At 33.6% G+C, this 11463-nt stretch overlaps 1 protein-coding gene and 1 long non-coding RNA gene across 17 annotated transcripts; both read right to left on the bottom strand.

The window, feature by feature from the left end:
* Positions 1–1231: 1231 nt before the first annotated feature.
* LOC144568409 (SH3/FCH domain protein) lies at positions 1232–2361 on the bottom strand. Its single transcript, XM_078318756.1, has 4 exons — positions 2208–2361; positions 2055–2140; positions 1821–1911; positions 1232–1507 (listed from the first exon to the last, which is right to left on the bottom strand). The coding sequence occupies exons 1-4, from the start codon at positions 2240–2242 to the stop codon at positions 1477–1479; spliced, it is 243 nt and encodes an 80-aa protein (XP_078174882.1). The 5' UTR covers positions 2243–2361; the 3' UTR covers positions 1232–1476.
* Positions 2362–5641: 3280 nt separating this feature from the next.
* LOC144568805 (uncharacterized) lies at positions 5642–10329 on the bottom strand. 16 transcript variants are annotated; one of them, XR_013515741.1, is made up of 5 exons: positions 9375–10329; positions 9222–9283; positions 8869–8936; positions 7902–8312; positions 5642–6170 (listed from the first exon to the last, which is right to left on the bottom strand). It is a non-coding gene; the product is annotated as an uncharacterized LOC144568805 (long non-coding RNA). The 16 variants fall into 16 exon arrangements; XR_013515742.1 differs by having other exon boundaries at positions 9222–9277; XR_013515737.1 differs by having other exon boundaries at positions 8869–9130; positions 9935–10329.
* Positions 10330–11463: the final 1134 nt, after the last annotated feature.

Genomic DNA, 11463 nt, shown 5'->3' with positions numbered 1-11463 from the left:
ACCGGTAAACATCAAACATGATGATTGCATACAATGGCCGTCAAACTGGTAAACATGCTGACTGGCAATTATTCCATTAATCAAAACAATATTTTGTTTCAGGCAAGGATCAGAGGCAGCTTCTGCTTATGTTAGCTGAAATTCAAACTCTATGCACTTTCAATTATCGTAGAAGAGCCCTAAAATGCAACACCAATTGTCAGTAGGAGTATACCTTAACAAAGATTGTAATTCAAATGATAATTTATCCATGTCAGGGTTTGTCGTGATTTTTTTTTTTCTTCTCTAAGCACTGTACATTACCATTACAGCGTGTGTTAAAATCTAAAGCAAAAGATGGACTTCATTTTCATCAGGGGTTAAAAGTTAAAACTAAAACAATAGAACAATCAACATATATATAAAGCGTTATTTTGTTTTTAAAAACAACTAATACAGGGCCTCGTCTGCTCGGCCATAATTTATTTTGGGCCACAATATATAATTCATGCTCACCTTTCAGCCTCAATATTGGTACGTTTTAAATTTTCTTTCCTTCCTTTCCTTTAGTAATTTCGTGTGCTTGTTTCATGATGAGGTTTAAATTAAGAGCAATTCCTGGTTATAGTATAATTCCTTAATTCTTACGTACGTACTATTCTAACTCAATATAATAGAGATAATACCTTGTTCTACTTCATTTTTTTTTTAATAACTACTTCAAAAAATACCTTGTTAGAACTAGCAGCGTACTTAAACACTATCTTAGTGTATGATTTCAAAAAACCTACTAATTAATCCCTGTCGATATGCAGTTGACTTATACAAATCAATTTCCTCAGGGGCTATTTAAGTACTGTAAGCTGTCACATTGCTGATTCAACCACATTGTAGTCCCTAAAGCCACTATCCAACCTGATCCATTTTAGATTAGTGCTGATAATGAGTTTTGTTACAGGACACAGATGTTTAAGACCAATACTCAGCACTAAAATGTCACATGTCAGAATCAGATGCATCTGTTGCATAACAATTTAACAAAGGAATTAAAACCTGGCCATCGAATTCTGGTACAGGCACACAAATATATGCAATTTTCTTGACTGGAAGGCTTGATCATCTTCCTTAATCCTAACCATTTACAGTAAGCATGACAAGAGAAAAAAAACAAAAAAAATACAATAAAGGGAAATTGGTTAAAGCCAGAATGTGATTCCTGACTTTGAACAAGCAATTAAACTTAACAAGCTAATTGTTCCAGTGGATCAACCAACCAGAGAAAAATTGAAATAATATATTGTCAACATAAAAATAAGCTATTTGCTAAAGCACAGAGAGATAGAAGCACAATAGGAAAAAATGTGAGAAGCCATTTCTACAAGTTCCTATTATAATCCAATTATTCAATACAGAGCAAAATTTGACGGACATATGAGGTAAAATCCAAACTTAAAAATGAGGTTTGCATAGAGCGAGAATCTGGACTAGCACGTTGCTTCACTTGCTCTCTTTGTCATATATTTCAGATCTAACAAAAAGGGTCAAGGACAAGGACAAGAACAAGAATAATTATATGCAGAGGAGGTAAGTTTGGGGTAGTTAACATGACTTTTATTCACAAGATAAAGAAATAGAATAAGCTCAAAATCAACAAATCTGAAGCAGAGATGACTATACCAGGTGGTTCAATTTGGTATGGGCTGGTTATAGGCAGCTACTGATACAGATTCGGACAGAACTAAGGTTTAAGTAAGTATTGTTTCAATTTTTCTGTTAGTTGTGTATGTACTAAGAAATTGACATTGATTGGCATAAATGAATTAAGTGAAAGGAAAGGATACATGAGGTAGGTTCCATGAGCAAAAGCACCAGCAAGAACGCCATAAAACAGCCGATCCCTCAAAACTGGGTTGCGCCTAAACCCAATACGAACTGTAATAGTAATAGATGACAACACATATAACAAATTGAGAAAATTACAAAAAAACAAAAAGGAAGGAAGGAAGGAAGGAAGGAGATTAAATTGATTAAATTGAAACTAGAAAACAAACAAATAAATAAAATAATAATCCTACTCAAGGGCAGAACGGGAGCGTAGATAAGAGGCACCAGCATGATCAAAGGGGTTCCCTTGCGCTGCTTCGGAGGGGTCGTTATCTCGCTAAATTGGAAGAGACTAATGTATTAATTCGCCAAAGTACAAGTAAAAGTAAAAGTAAAATTCATACCCTGATGAGAAATCGGAGGAGGAAGAAGAAGCCATCGGAAGAACTAGATGGATCGCCTCGCCAGATATCTGGTTCGATTCCCTTTTTCAAAAAGTAAATGAAGAAGAACAACTTTCGCCTAATCGCTTTATTATTAATTTATTAAATTAAATGGATCGAGAAGAACAACTCAAATTCTGAGTTTAGATCTGGACCGTCCGATCAGAGTCCGAACCAATCCTGCCCCTTTAACAGATCTGACGGTAATGATCGAACCCAAAAATTTGACCTACTTTCGCCTCTCCTCCGACCCTCGATCTCTTTAACCCACCGCCCCATGAAAGTCCAATCCGACGGTGGAAAAGGTAAATACATAAAATTGCCTTCTTTGTCATTGTATAAATTTCAATTTTAGATTGATCAATTGAGCTCTAATTTTGGAATTTCATATTTGTCTTTTTGTAGGGATATGAGTCTTCATTTTGTTGAATCACCAGCACTTGTCCCCTCTGAGGTTGCAATCGACCTTGAAGCACAAAAATGGTATGTCAAATCCCCTATTCCTCTCTCTCTCTCTCTCTCTCTCATATCCATGGGGGACCCATTAGCACACTCCCTCACAAGAACAAACACAAAATTGAAACACTTCTCTCTGTTCCCCCATGAAGATTCAAGCTAGGAGGTTATCGTCTTGAATGAATAAAAAAAAAAATTCAGTTTTCAAAAAACTCTAAACCAAATACATAATAAAATGGAAGTTCTTATGTATATATAGGTTGTATGTGCGCTGTTTTGTCAGTATCTTTTGAACTAATGGCAGACAACATACAAGTATAACATAAGACTCGATACTTGGCTGCTGTTGCTAGGTTGTGACTTTCTCTTTAACTTTCTCTTTAATTGTGGCTTCTGAGGCCTTTGCTGGAGCTTATGTTGTACAGCAACCAACCAAGTTTTTTACTCTGGTTGGCATGGCCAATTTAGTATTTACGGACTGAGGCTAATGCTGTTGAATGGTTCAGATCAAATTTAATTGATATACAAGGAAACTAAGAAATATATGATCCAACACGCAGGAGATTTAGCACTAGTTTTAAGCTAAGTGTGCCTAATTTGGAAGGCATTGTTTTGAGGCCTAGTAAGTCCTTTCATTTATGTATGCTTCATTCGATCGTTGCAAATTATATATATTGCTTTAAATCTGGTTTCACATTGAGTAAGTTGAGGATGCTGTGATTGAAATTCATTGTATCATGGTGGCACACTGTAGCAGCATTCACTATGTACCCGTCGTTCCCTACGATGCGTATCATGTATCTTTCATATGCAAAGCTTGAGTGGCAATAGTGTGTGGCTTGGGGAAATGGTAGTGGATGGCATATCACCAATCTGTCTTGATCAGAAAATTTCTTTTACATGAAGTACATTGGTTAATGTTGTTGAAACGATTTGTACATTATGTGTTCCTAATAAAGAGATGACATTGTCTATCATGGATATTTGGAAGATTATTTGAAGAGAACGGTATTGCATGCATCTGCTTCTACACGGGGAATAAAGGCGTTGCCTATTATGCATGGTTTTGTTGAGATTAATTGATGCCTTCTCTTATTTGACCTCCTGGATATGTCCTTCTTCAAGAAGAAATTGCTTCTAATATGGGCAGGCGATGGAAATGGATCATATATATATAATATAATCGTATAAAAACACACATTGCACTTTCACTTTGTTATTTCTCTGCACTGTTTGAAACAAATTTTTCAGCAAAAATAAAAATTGCCCGCATGTCAGAAGTTATTACTTTTGCATGTGATGGTTATAAAAAGAATCTTATGAGTTGTGACCAAGTACCTATTACGATTGATTAAATTGAAACTGTAGTAACGAGTTTGGTTTCTTCCAAGGAGAAAAAATAATGATATATACTGGGATTGATGAGGTCATGGATGAATTGGGGCATCGTTGTGTTGGGTAGGACAGAGTGCCAGTAAACTTCTATAGGTGATCATGAGATAGCATGATTTGCTTGCACTGCACTGCACTGAAGATCTAGAGAAAATATAATTGATGAGTACTAATAATTAATAGGAAAAACATAATCAAGAGAACTTGTCATAAAAAGCATTCCGGTATTTCTTTTGAGGGATGCTATATATGTATACTCAAAAGTTAAAAGCCTTGCAAATGGACATCTAGATCTATATGAAAAATTACCAAATAGCAAACCAATAAATCACAAATTTATGGATGTGTGTTCTCCATAATGAGTCAACCTCCAACATTTTAAAATGTATGTAGTTTTTTTCATGGATGTTTATCATGCAAATTTTGACTGCGGAATGCAATTCTGTGTATCTTTTATTATATTAATAGGGCAAAATTATGTTGTTTTTCATTCTAACATTGAAGCTTCATTTAATGTTCTGCTATTAGGGGGCTAAATAAAATTTGTTGACTATATTAAGAAAGCCGTTAGTTAAAGCTTAAATATCTTGAGTGTTATTGATAAACTAACAGGACAAATATATCAAAATCAATGAGTTTCCAAATCCATGGAATAAAAGAAAGGATTTTGTTATAAGTATCAAATGCCTTGCTTAGTTTACTAATAACAAGTCAAAAATTGGTTGAGAGAAATTTTAAGCATTCCAATAAAAACAATAATTATTTAAAAATTGAAGGACATGATCTTTAAAGAGATTTTATATTATTCTGAATTTTTACAAAGTTACCAACTCCATCAAGTTACAAATTTTAATAAATCAATTGTATTGCTACATAGAGAAATTTCCTCAAAAATAAAGTGCAAACCAAATCTAATTATGCTATCTATTAATATTACAAGATTGTTAATGGTAATTCATTTTTAGCTGTTGTCAACTGTTCTGACAACCAATATTTAAAAATTATTTCGGGGATAATTGAATGAACCAAAATTTTTGTTTCTTTTTATGAAAATGTAGGTCTAAACCTGTTCTGTATGCTTAAGATTTTTCAAGATTTTAGGAGACCTAAAACTATGTTTTTATGCATTTTTCTAGGGGCAGTTTAGAAAAACAGCTTGCTAATTTAAGAGTTTTTTTTTTTGTTTTTTGACAGGTGAAATTCAAATAAATATTTAAAATAGCAGAAGAATACTAAAAATGCAAAACCAAATAACTGCATCACTTTACCTGCCCGAGTCAGATGCCATTAAAAAACTCTCCATTTTTCTCCACTTCCAAGGCGGCAGTTTCTATATATATATATATCTTCACCAATATCTATATGGTGCAGTGGTGCTACAAGTACATTTTTGATATTTTATATCTGAACTTAGAAATCCCGCAAGTAAATTTTTCTTTTCAGTATAATGGAACTTGTCATAAGATATCCAATTTATAATATTTAATAAAACATAACATAATACAGCCAATCACTTAAATTCACACCCTTTCCAAGTTTTTTTTTTTTTTGAGATGAAACCTGTGAGAGTATTTTATTGAATTTAAAGAAGCCTTACATTGTCACTTAGGAAAAAAGAAAAATAAATAAATTTCAGTACAGAAAAATTAACGGACCTCCGTCCGGTTTAGGTAAAAAAGGAGAAAAAGCCAAACATTTAAATCTAAACTAAAAGGTGAAACTAAACGCTACCCTCCCGTTTCCTTTTTTTAAAAGAAAAGAATGGGGGTCTAATTGTAAAACTTCCGTTAGCTTCTGACAGCTCCCTGTTTATCAGAAAAATCTAAGAACTCTTTTGATCTTGTTCCAATTTTACCAGTAAAAATGTCTATCTGCTTGTCATTCTTCGGTGAATCTGTTGGTGTCGTTCTGTCAGTATCCAGCCTCCTCCATTGATCCGTTGTCAGTATTTCCTGGGACATCAATTGTGAAGAAAGTTTCATTCAGGACTGATGAGACCTCTTGGTGTGTATCCAATTGGGTTGTCGTTAAGACCGCTGTGTGTTGACTCGTTCGTCTTGCCCAATTGGCCATATCCTGGATAAAAAAAAAATCATCTTATTTTTTAGCTATCAACATGTCTTCCTGTTCCGACACAAGAATCATTTTCTTCCTAATAATAAATTAGCACCAACCATACAATAAAATGCTTATATTCAACAAGGAAATTGTGCAAGTATAATTTTTTTACTATAATATCTAAGTTCAGTTTCTCACAGGCCTCATGTAAAATTACAGTTTGATCACGTGATCTGGTTTTCTCCTATATAAAATAACATCCCTAAGTTATTAATACATATAAAAGAATAAAAAAGAGAAGATAAAAAATAAAATGAAATGTGTATTGAGAAAGAGGAGCCTGTAGCTTAGCTCAAGTGCTTTATGAGGTTGGCAATACCACCTTCGTACTCAGTTATGTTCTTTAATCTAAAATCCCAAGTGTTCTCCTTAATTTTTTTTTTAAATAATTGTAAAATGGACACACATAATCCTATAGACCATAAAAAATGGTAAGTGTTCTCCTTGAAAAATATTGAAAATAACTTGCAAATTGACACACATAAAGTAAAACCATACCGCTCAGAGATCTAAGTTTATCAGACTAAGTTTAACGTAGCTGATTTATAATTTTCATATTTTTTTTCTATTTGTGTATATAACAGTTTGTATTTGAACCAGAGTATACTTATATGTCTTCATATCATATTTTTTTTTTCTATTTGTGTATATAACAGTTTGTATTTGAACCAGAGTATACTTATATGTCTTCACATTGATCATTTTACCCTTAACATACCCTTTGCTAAATAATATTGCATACCCGAAACACATTTTTTTTTTGGTAAAAAAAGGATTATAAATTAGTAGTGATATAGTCATTTTACTAGCTATTACAACTCAAAACAAAGAAACTCATCCCCTAAGTACCAAGAAAAAAATAATTAAGGTACCACATGCCAGTACCAAAAAAGGATGATTTATTATTTACATATTTTGTTTGTATTTGGGTATATACCAGCTTTGTATTGCATTTGTACTAGAGTAAACTTGTATGTCTTCACATTGACCATTTTATCCTTATAGGATATACACTTTGCTAAATAATATTGCATATCCTAAACACATGGATTTGTCAATACAGTCACGACAAAGCCCGTACTATCTCCGTTTTTAAAGTCCAAACAGTCGATCCAAACCGCTCAACATGACCTCTATATGAAAATGAACTTGAAGACCAAATTTTACATTTTTCAGATTTTTTTTTTTTACTATTTTCTTAGATAGCTAGGAAATCACTTGATCTAAAGATTTTCAAACTCATATCCCTGAGGTAATAGAAATTTTGAGTTTAGATTCAGACCGTCCGATCTACTTTGGCATGAATATTAAACGGGCACGTGCATTCCACCTCAAGCTGGATTGACCCGCATTCTGATCGGACAATCCAGATTAAAACTCAAATATTCTGTTACCTCAAAGGATTCGGACTCAAGATTCTTGACCATTAAAATTTAGTGATTTTCTACCTGTCTAAAAATAGAAGTATAAAAATTCTAAAAAATATAAAATTTAATCACCAGGTACATTTTCATATGGAGATCATGTTGAGCGGATTCGATCGACCGTTTGAAATCTAAAAACAAATATATGGAGCAATAGTACGGACAATTGTGTGCTATGCATAGTGTCGTAGCGCCTCACTCGGGTTGGTATTATACTATTTTATATGGAATAGCCAAAAGAAATAATAGAATTATAGTAAAGTACCAGGCATCAGACGCAAGTTACGTGCTCGACCGTGACATAATCTGTATTAGCACCCACCATAAGTATCGGTTTCGTTATCTTTGCACATAGCTCTTAAATCTGCTTAAGACCCACCAAATCCATAGGTTTTGAACCGCCAGATGGTAAACTTAGTGCTTCAGTGCCATGTGCTAGTATAAACTCAACAATATCCACTCTACTCACCACATCTAAACCTAATCCCTATATATAATTTACACATGAAAGCATTTGCAATAATTCACATTATTACAAACGTTAAGCTAAAATAGAAATTTAATATAGAATACAACAAAATTAGACTACCTCGAGAGATTTCCCCTCGATCATTCCATGTCATGTACTCATGTGGATGCATCTTCTTCCTAGAGCAGCAAACCAGGATCATCTCTCCTAATTTATTTTTATTATTATAATTATACATTAAGAGCTAGATCTAACAAAAAGGTAAATTTTCTTACTAAACTATATGAAATAAAATATAATGCCTCAAAAGAAAATCATGGTTAGTTCTCCACTGGTAATAGCCCCAAGGAAGAGAGACATGTCGAACCCAAGAAATTTAAGCTTATCATCGGTAAGAACTACTCTTTTTGATGAATTGCTTATAATTACCATTTTTGTCCATGTTGCAGCTAGACTGCTAGTCTACTACCAAGACAATATCAGCAAGCAAATTATCACAAGATTGTTTGGCTCAAAATTCAGAAAATATTGAAAAAACACATAACTATCTAAATTAACAAATTATAAGATACTACATTGTATGCTTTTACTAAAAAGTAAAAATCTGAATGTCAAGTTAGCCCTTCTTAACCTTTTTGGAAAATTTACCCCTTTATCAGTCTATATCAGAACTTCTCTTTGGATAAAAGATGTTATTGCTGTTTATGTAGGGTATTTCAGAAATTACCTAAAAAGAAAATCGTAATAAAATAAATGAACATACATATATTGATGAGCACCAGGATATGGTTTCTTCTTGTCATGAAGTACCCCCCATACTGATCTACCATGCTTGTCATGAGAGGCAATAAAATATATCAGATATATAAAAGGGGAAATTAGTAATTGAATTAGTTTGAGCCAAGGTTTATAATTAACTTCTTGCCACATAAATTCAAATTTTGCATAATTTTTACAACGTGCCTCCAAATTCTTCTTTCTATGCCACTGCCATATATATAATTCTCCAAATACTTCTTTCTAGGCTAATGGAAGTGGAATAACTTTATCAGTTGATAATGGAAGTGGAAATAAAAAGAAAAAGGAGAAGTCTCAAAATGAAAATCTGATCCTGACCTTGATAGCAAACTCAAATGCCTCAATTATCTCCACCATATACTCAGCCGCATGTTCTGGTCCTTCATGGAAGTACACAGAATAAATAGAGAGAGGAAAATAAATGAATAAGGCTGGCAAAATAAAAATAAGGAAAGTAATGAACTATATTACATGAGCTTGATGCAAATACACTTTGTGCATTTAACTTTCAATGCACCACATAGATATCATCCACTGTATCCAACAGCATCATCAACCAAGGAAAACACAAAAAGAGATAAAAAAAACTGACTGCACATAAAAAAAGGGTAACTTGAAAGAAATAACACAGAAATTGTTGTAATAATTTAAAGAAAAAATACAAAAGAGAGATAGAGAGACAACCAATTAGCATCATTAATATAATCCCGAAGTTAATCTCCAAGGTCTTATCTAACCGATTAACAACACTCCCACTGGATATCTACTTCTCAAGGGAAGAATTATGACGCAAGATGTTATGAAATTAATATCTACTTCTCAAGGGAAGAAATTAATCTCCTAAAAAATCCTCACTACTGTTGTTTCATTTTTGAATGATCTCGTACCAGTTCTCAGCAAAAGTGTCATGCATACCTCCTCGTTAGCCTTAATCTTCTCCGTGTCAACAGTCCAATAGCTAGCGTTTCTTTATGCTGAGAACAAAAAAGAACTTGAAAAAAATGAAAAACAAAATCGAAGTCACAACTCACCATCTCCTCGTCGTCATCGAAGTTCACGCCACACGAGCAGTCTACCGTCCAGAGCCATCGCCCCAGTCTTCGGCCGCGGCCACCGCCGTTGGTAGGTCGGGCCTGTAGGAGCATCACGCCTTCATCTAAACCCTAATTTGTTTTGACTTTTTCTAAATAATTGATCTTGGAAAGGTGATTTCGGAATTGGGAATGGGAAGAGAGAAGTCTCTCCTCTCTGCCAAGTAGTTTTCAGATTTCTTTTTCTCATTCTCGGCACGGGTCAGGTGAGAGAGCGAGAGAGGTGGCGGAGATGGCTGAGGCAATTAGGTTTTTTTTTCTCATTCGTTTTCTTTGGAAAGAAGGGATCGGGGAGGGGGACAGGCAACAAGCGTCCCAGCGAAAAAAATTGAACATCTGAGATTCAATCAGCACGATTTTTGACTTAAAGCCTTTGCTTATCTATATAGAGGAGAGATATCTAGGGCATTCAAATTAAAATGTACGTACCGGGCTGGGCTGGGCTGGGCTGGGCTGGGCTTGCTCTATTTTGTGAACATGTATTGCACAATACCATTTCTTATTAAAAATACGGCGCTTTTGATATTATTGATTGAACATGACATGCTCCATTTTCCCACTAAATAAATTGGATATAGTTGAATTGTCTAGGAACTAACTCGGTGCTTTCGCATCACCATCCCTAATTCCCTATCCTTTCAGCACCAATACTCTTATTAAAATTAAATTTCCAAACCTCCGTATGTATAATTAAGTAATTTTGTGACAGTATTTCCACCAAAACAAATACGGTTTTAACAGTAAAACAACTGTTTCTTTTTCGGCCTTTGCTATTAATTGTAGTATTGTACCTTTTTTAATTTGAAAAAAAATAGTAAAAATGAACATTACAAGACTTAATTTGTTTTCAATATATTTCTACTAGTTGTAGTAACCTTAGCAATTGACTACATCCAACTAGGCCATAAATATGTTGTTATTATGTACATATATAGACTTGTTCATATTAATATTTGATATTTATGTTTTGACAATGGGGCAAGGGGCCCAAATGAGAGATATTTCTGTTGGTTGAGAAAAAATAATTTAAAAAACAAAGAGCTTAAAAATGGAGTTAAAGAACTAATAAAGATGAAATTAATGAATAAAGAAAGGCAGTTGAATATATGTTTATTGGTGAACCAAATAGATAATAAGCAGAAATAACATGCGAGTCCTAAGAAATAGCTTATTTATTGTTTCATTTACATATGCAATTATTATTTGTCTAAATTTTCTCCAGAAGCAAACAGTTGAATTAAGAAATAAAGTATAAGCTTAATCCTCAGTGACAGTTAATTTGTTTACGCTAGCTGTAGCCTGTAGCTGAGGTGGTAGCCTTATCTTGCCACCGTTTATCCTAAAAAAAAAAAAAAAAAATGGTGCTTAAATTTTTGTCCGTTTTCTTTATTTTTGAAGGAGATAGGCTGTTACAACTTACAAGTGCGCAAAGGCAAAGCTATCTCTTGCTCCAAATTTTTTGTGAAAAA

This window comes from Carex rostrata, chromosome 17, assembly GCF_964058835.1.
Source record: "Carex rostrata chromosome 17, lpCarRost1.2, whole genome shotgun sequence".
Classification (NCBI taxonomy): domain Eukaryota; kingdom Viridiplantae; phylum Streptophyta; class Magnoliopsida; order Poales; family Cyperaceae; genus Carex; species Carex rostrata.
Note: the sequence above shows the minus strand (reverse complement) of the source record. Positions and strands in the feature narration are given on the sequence as shown.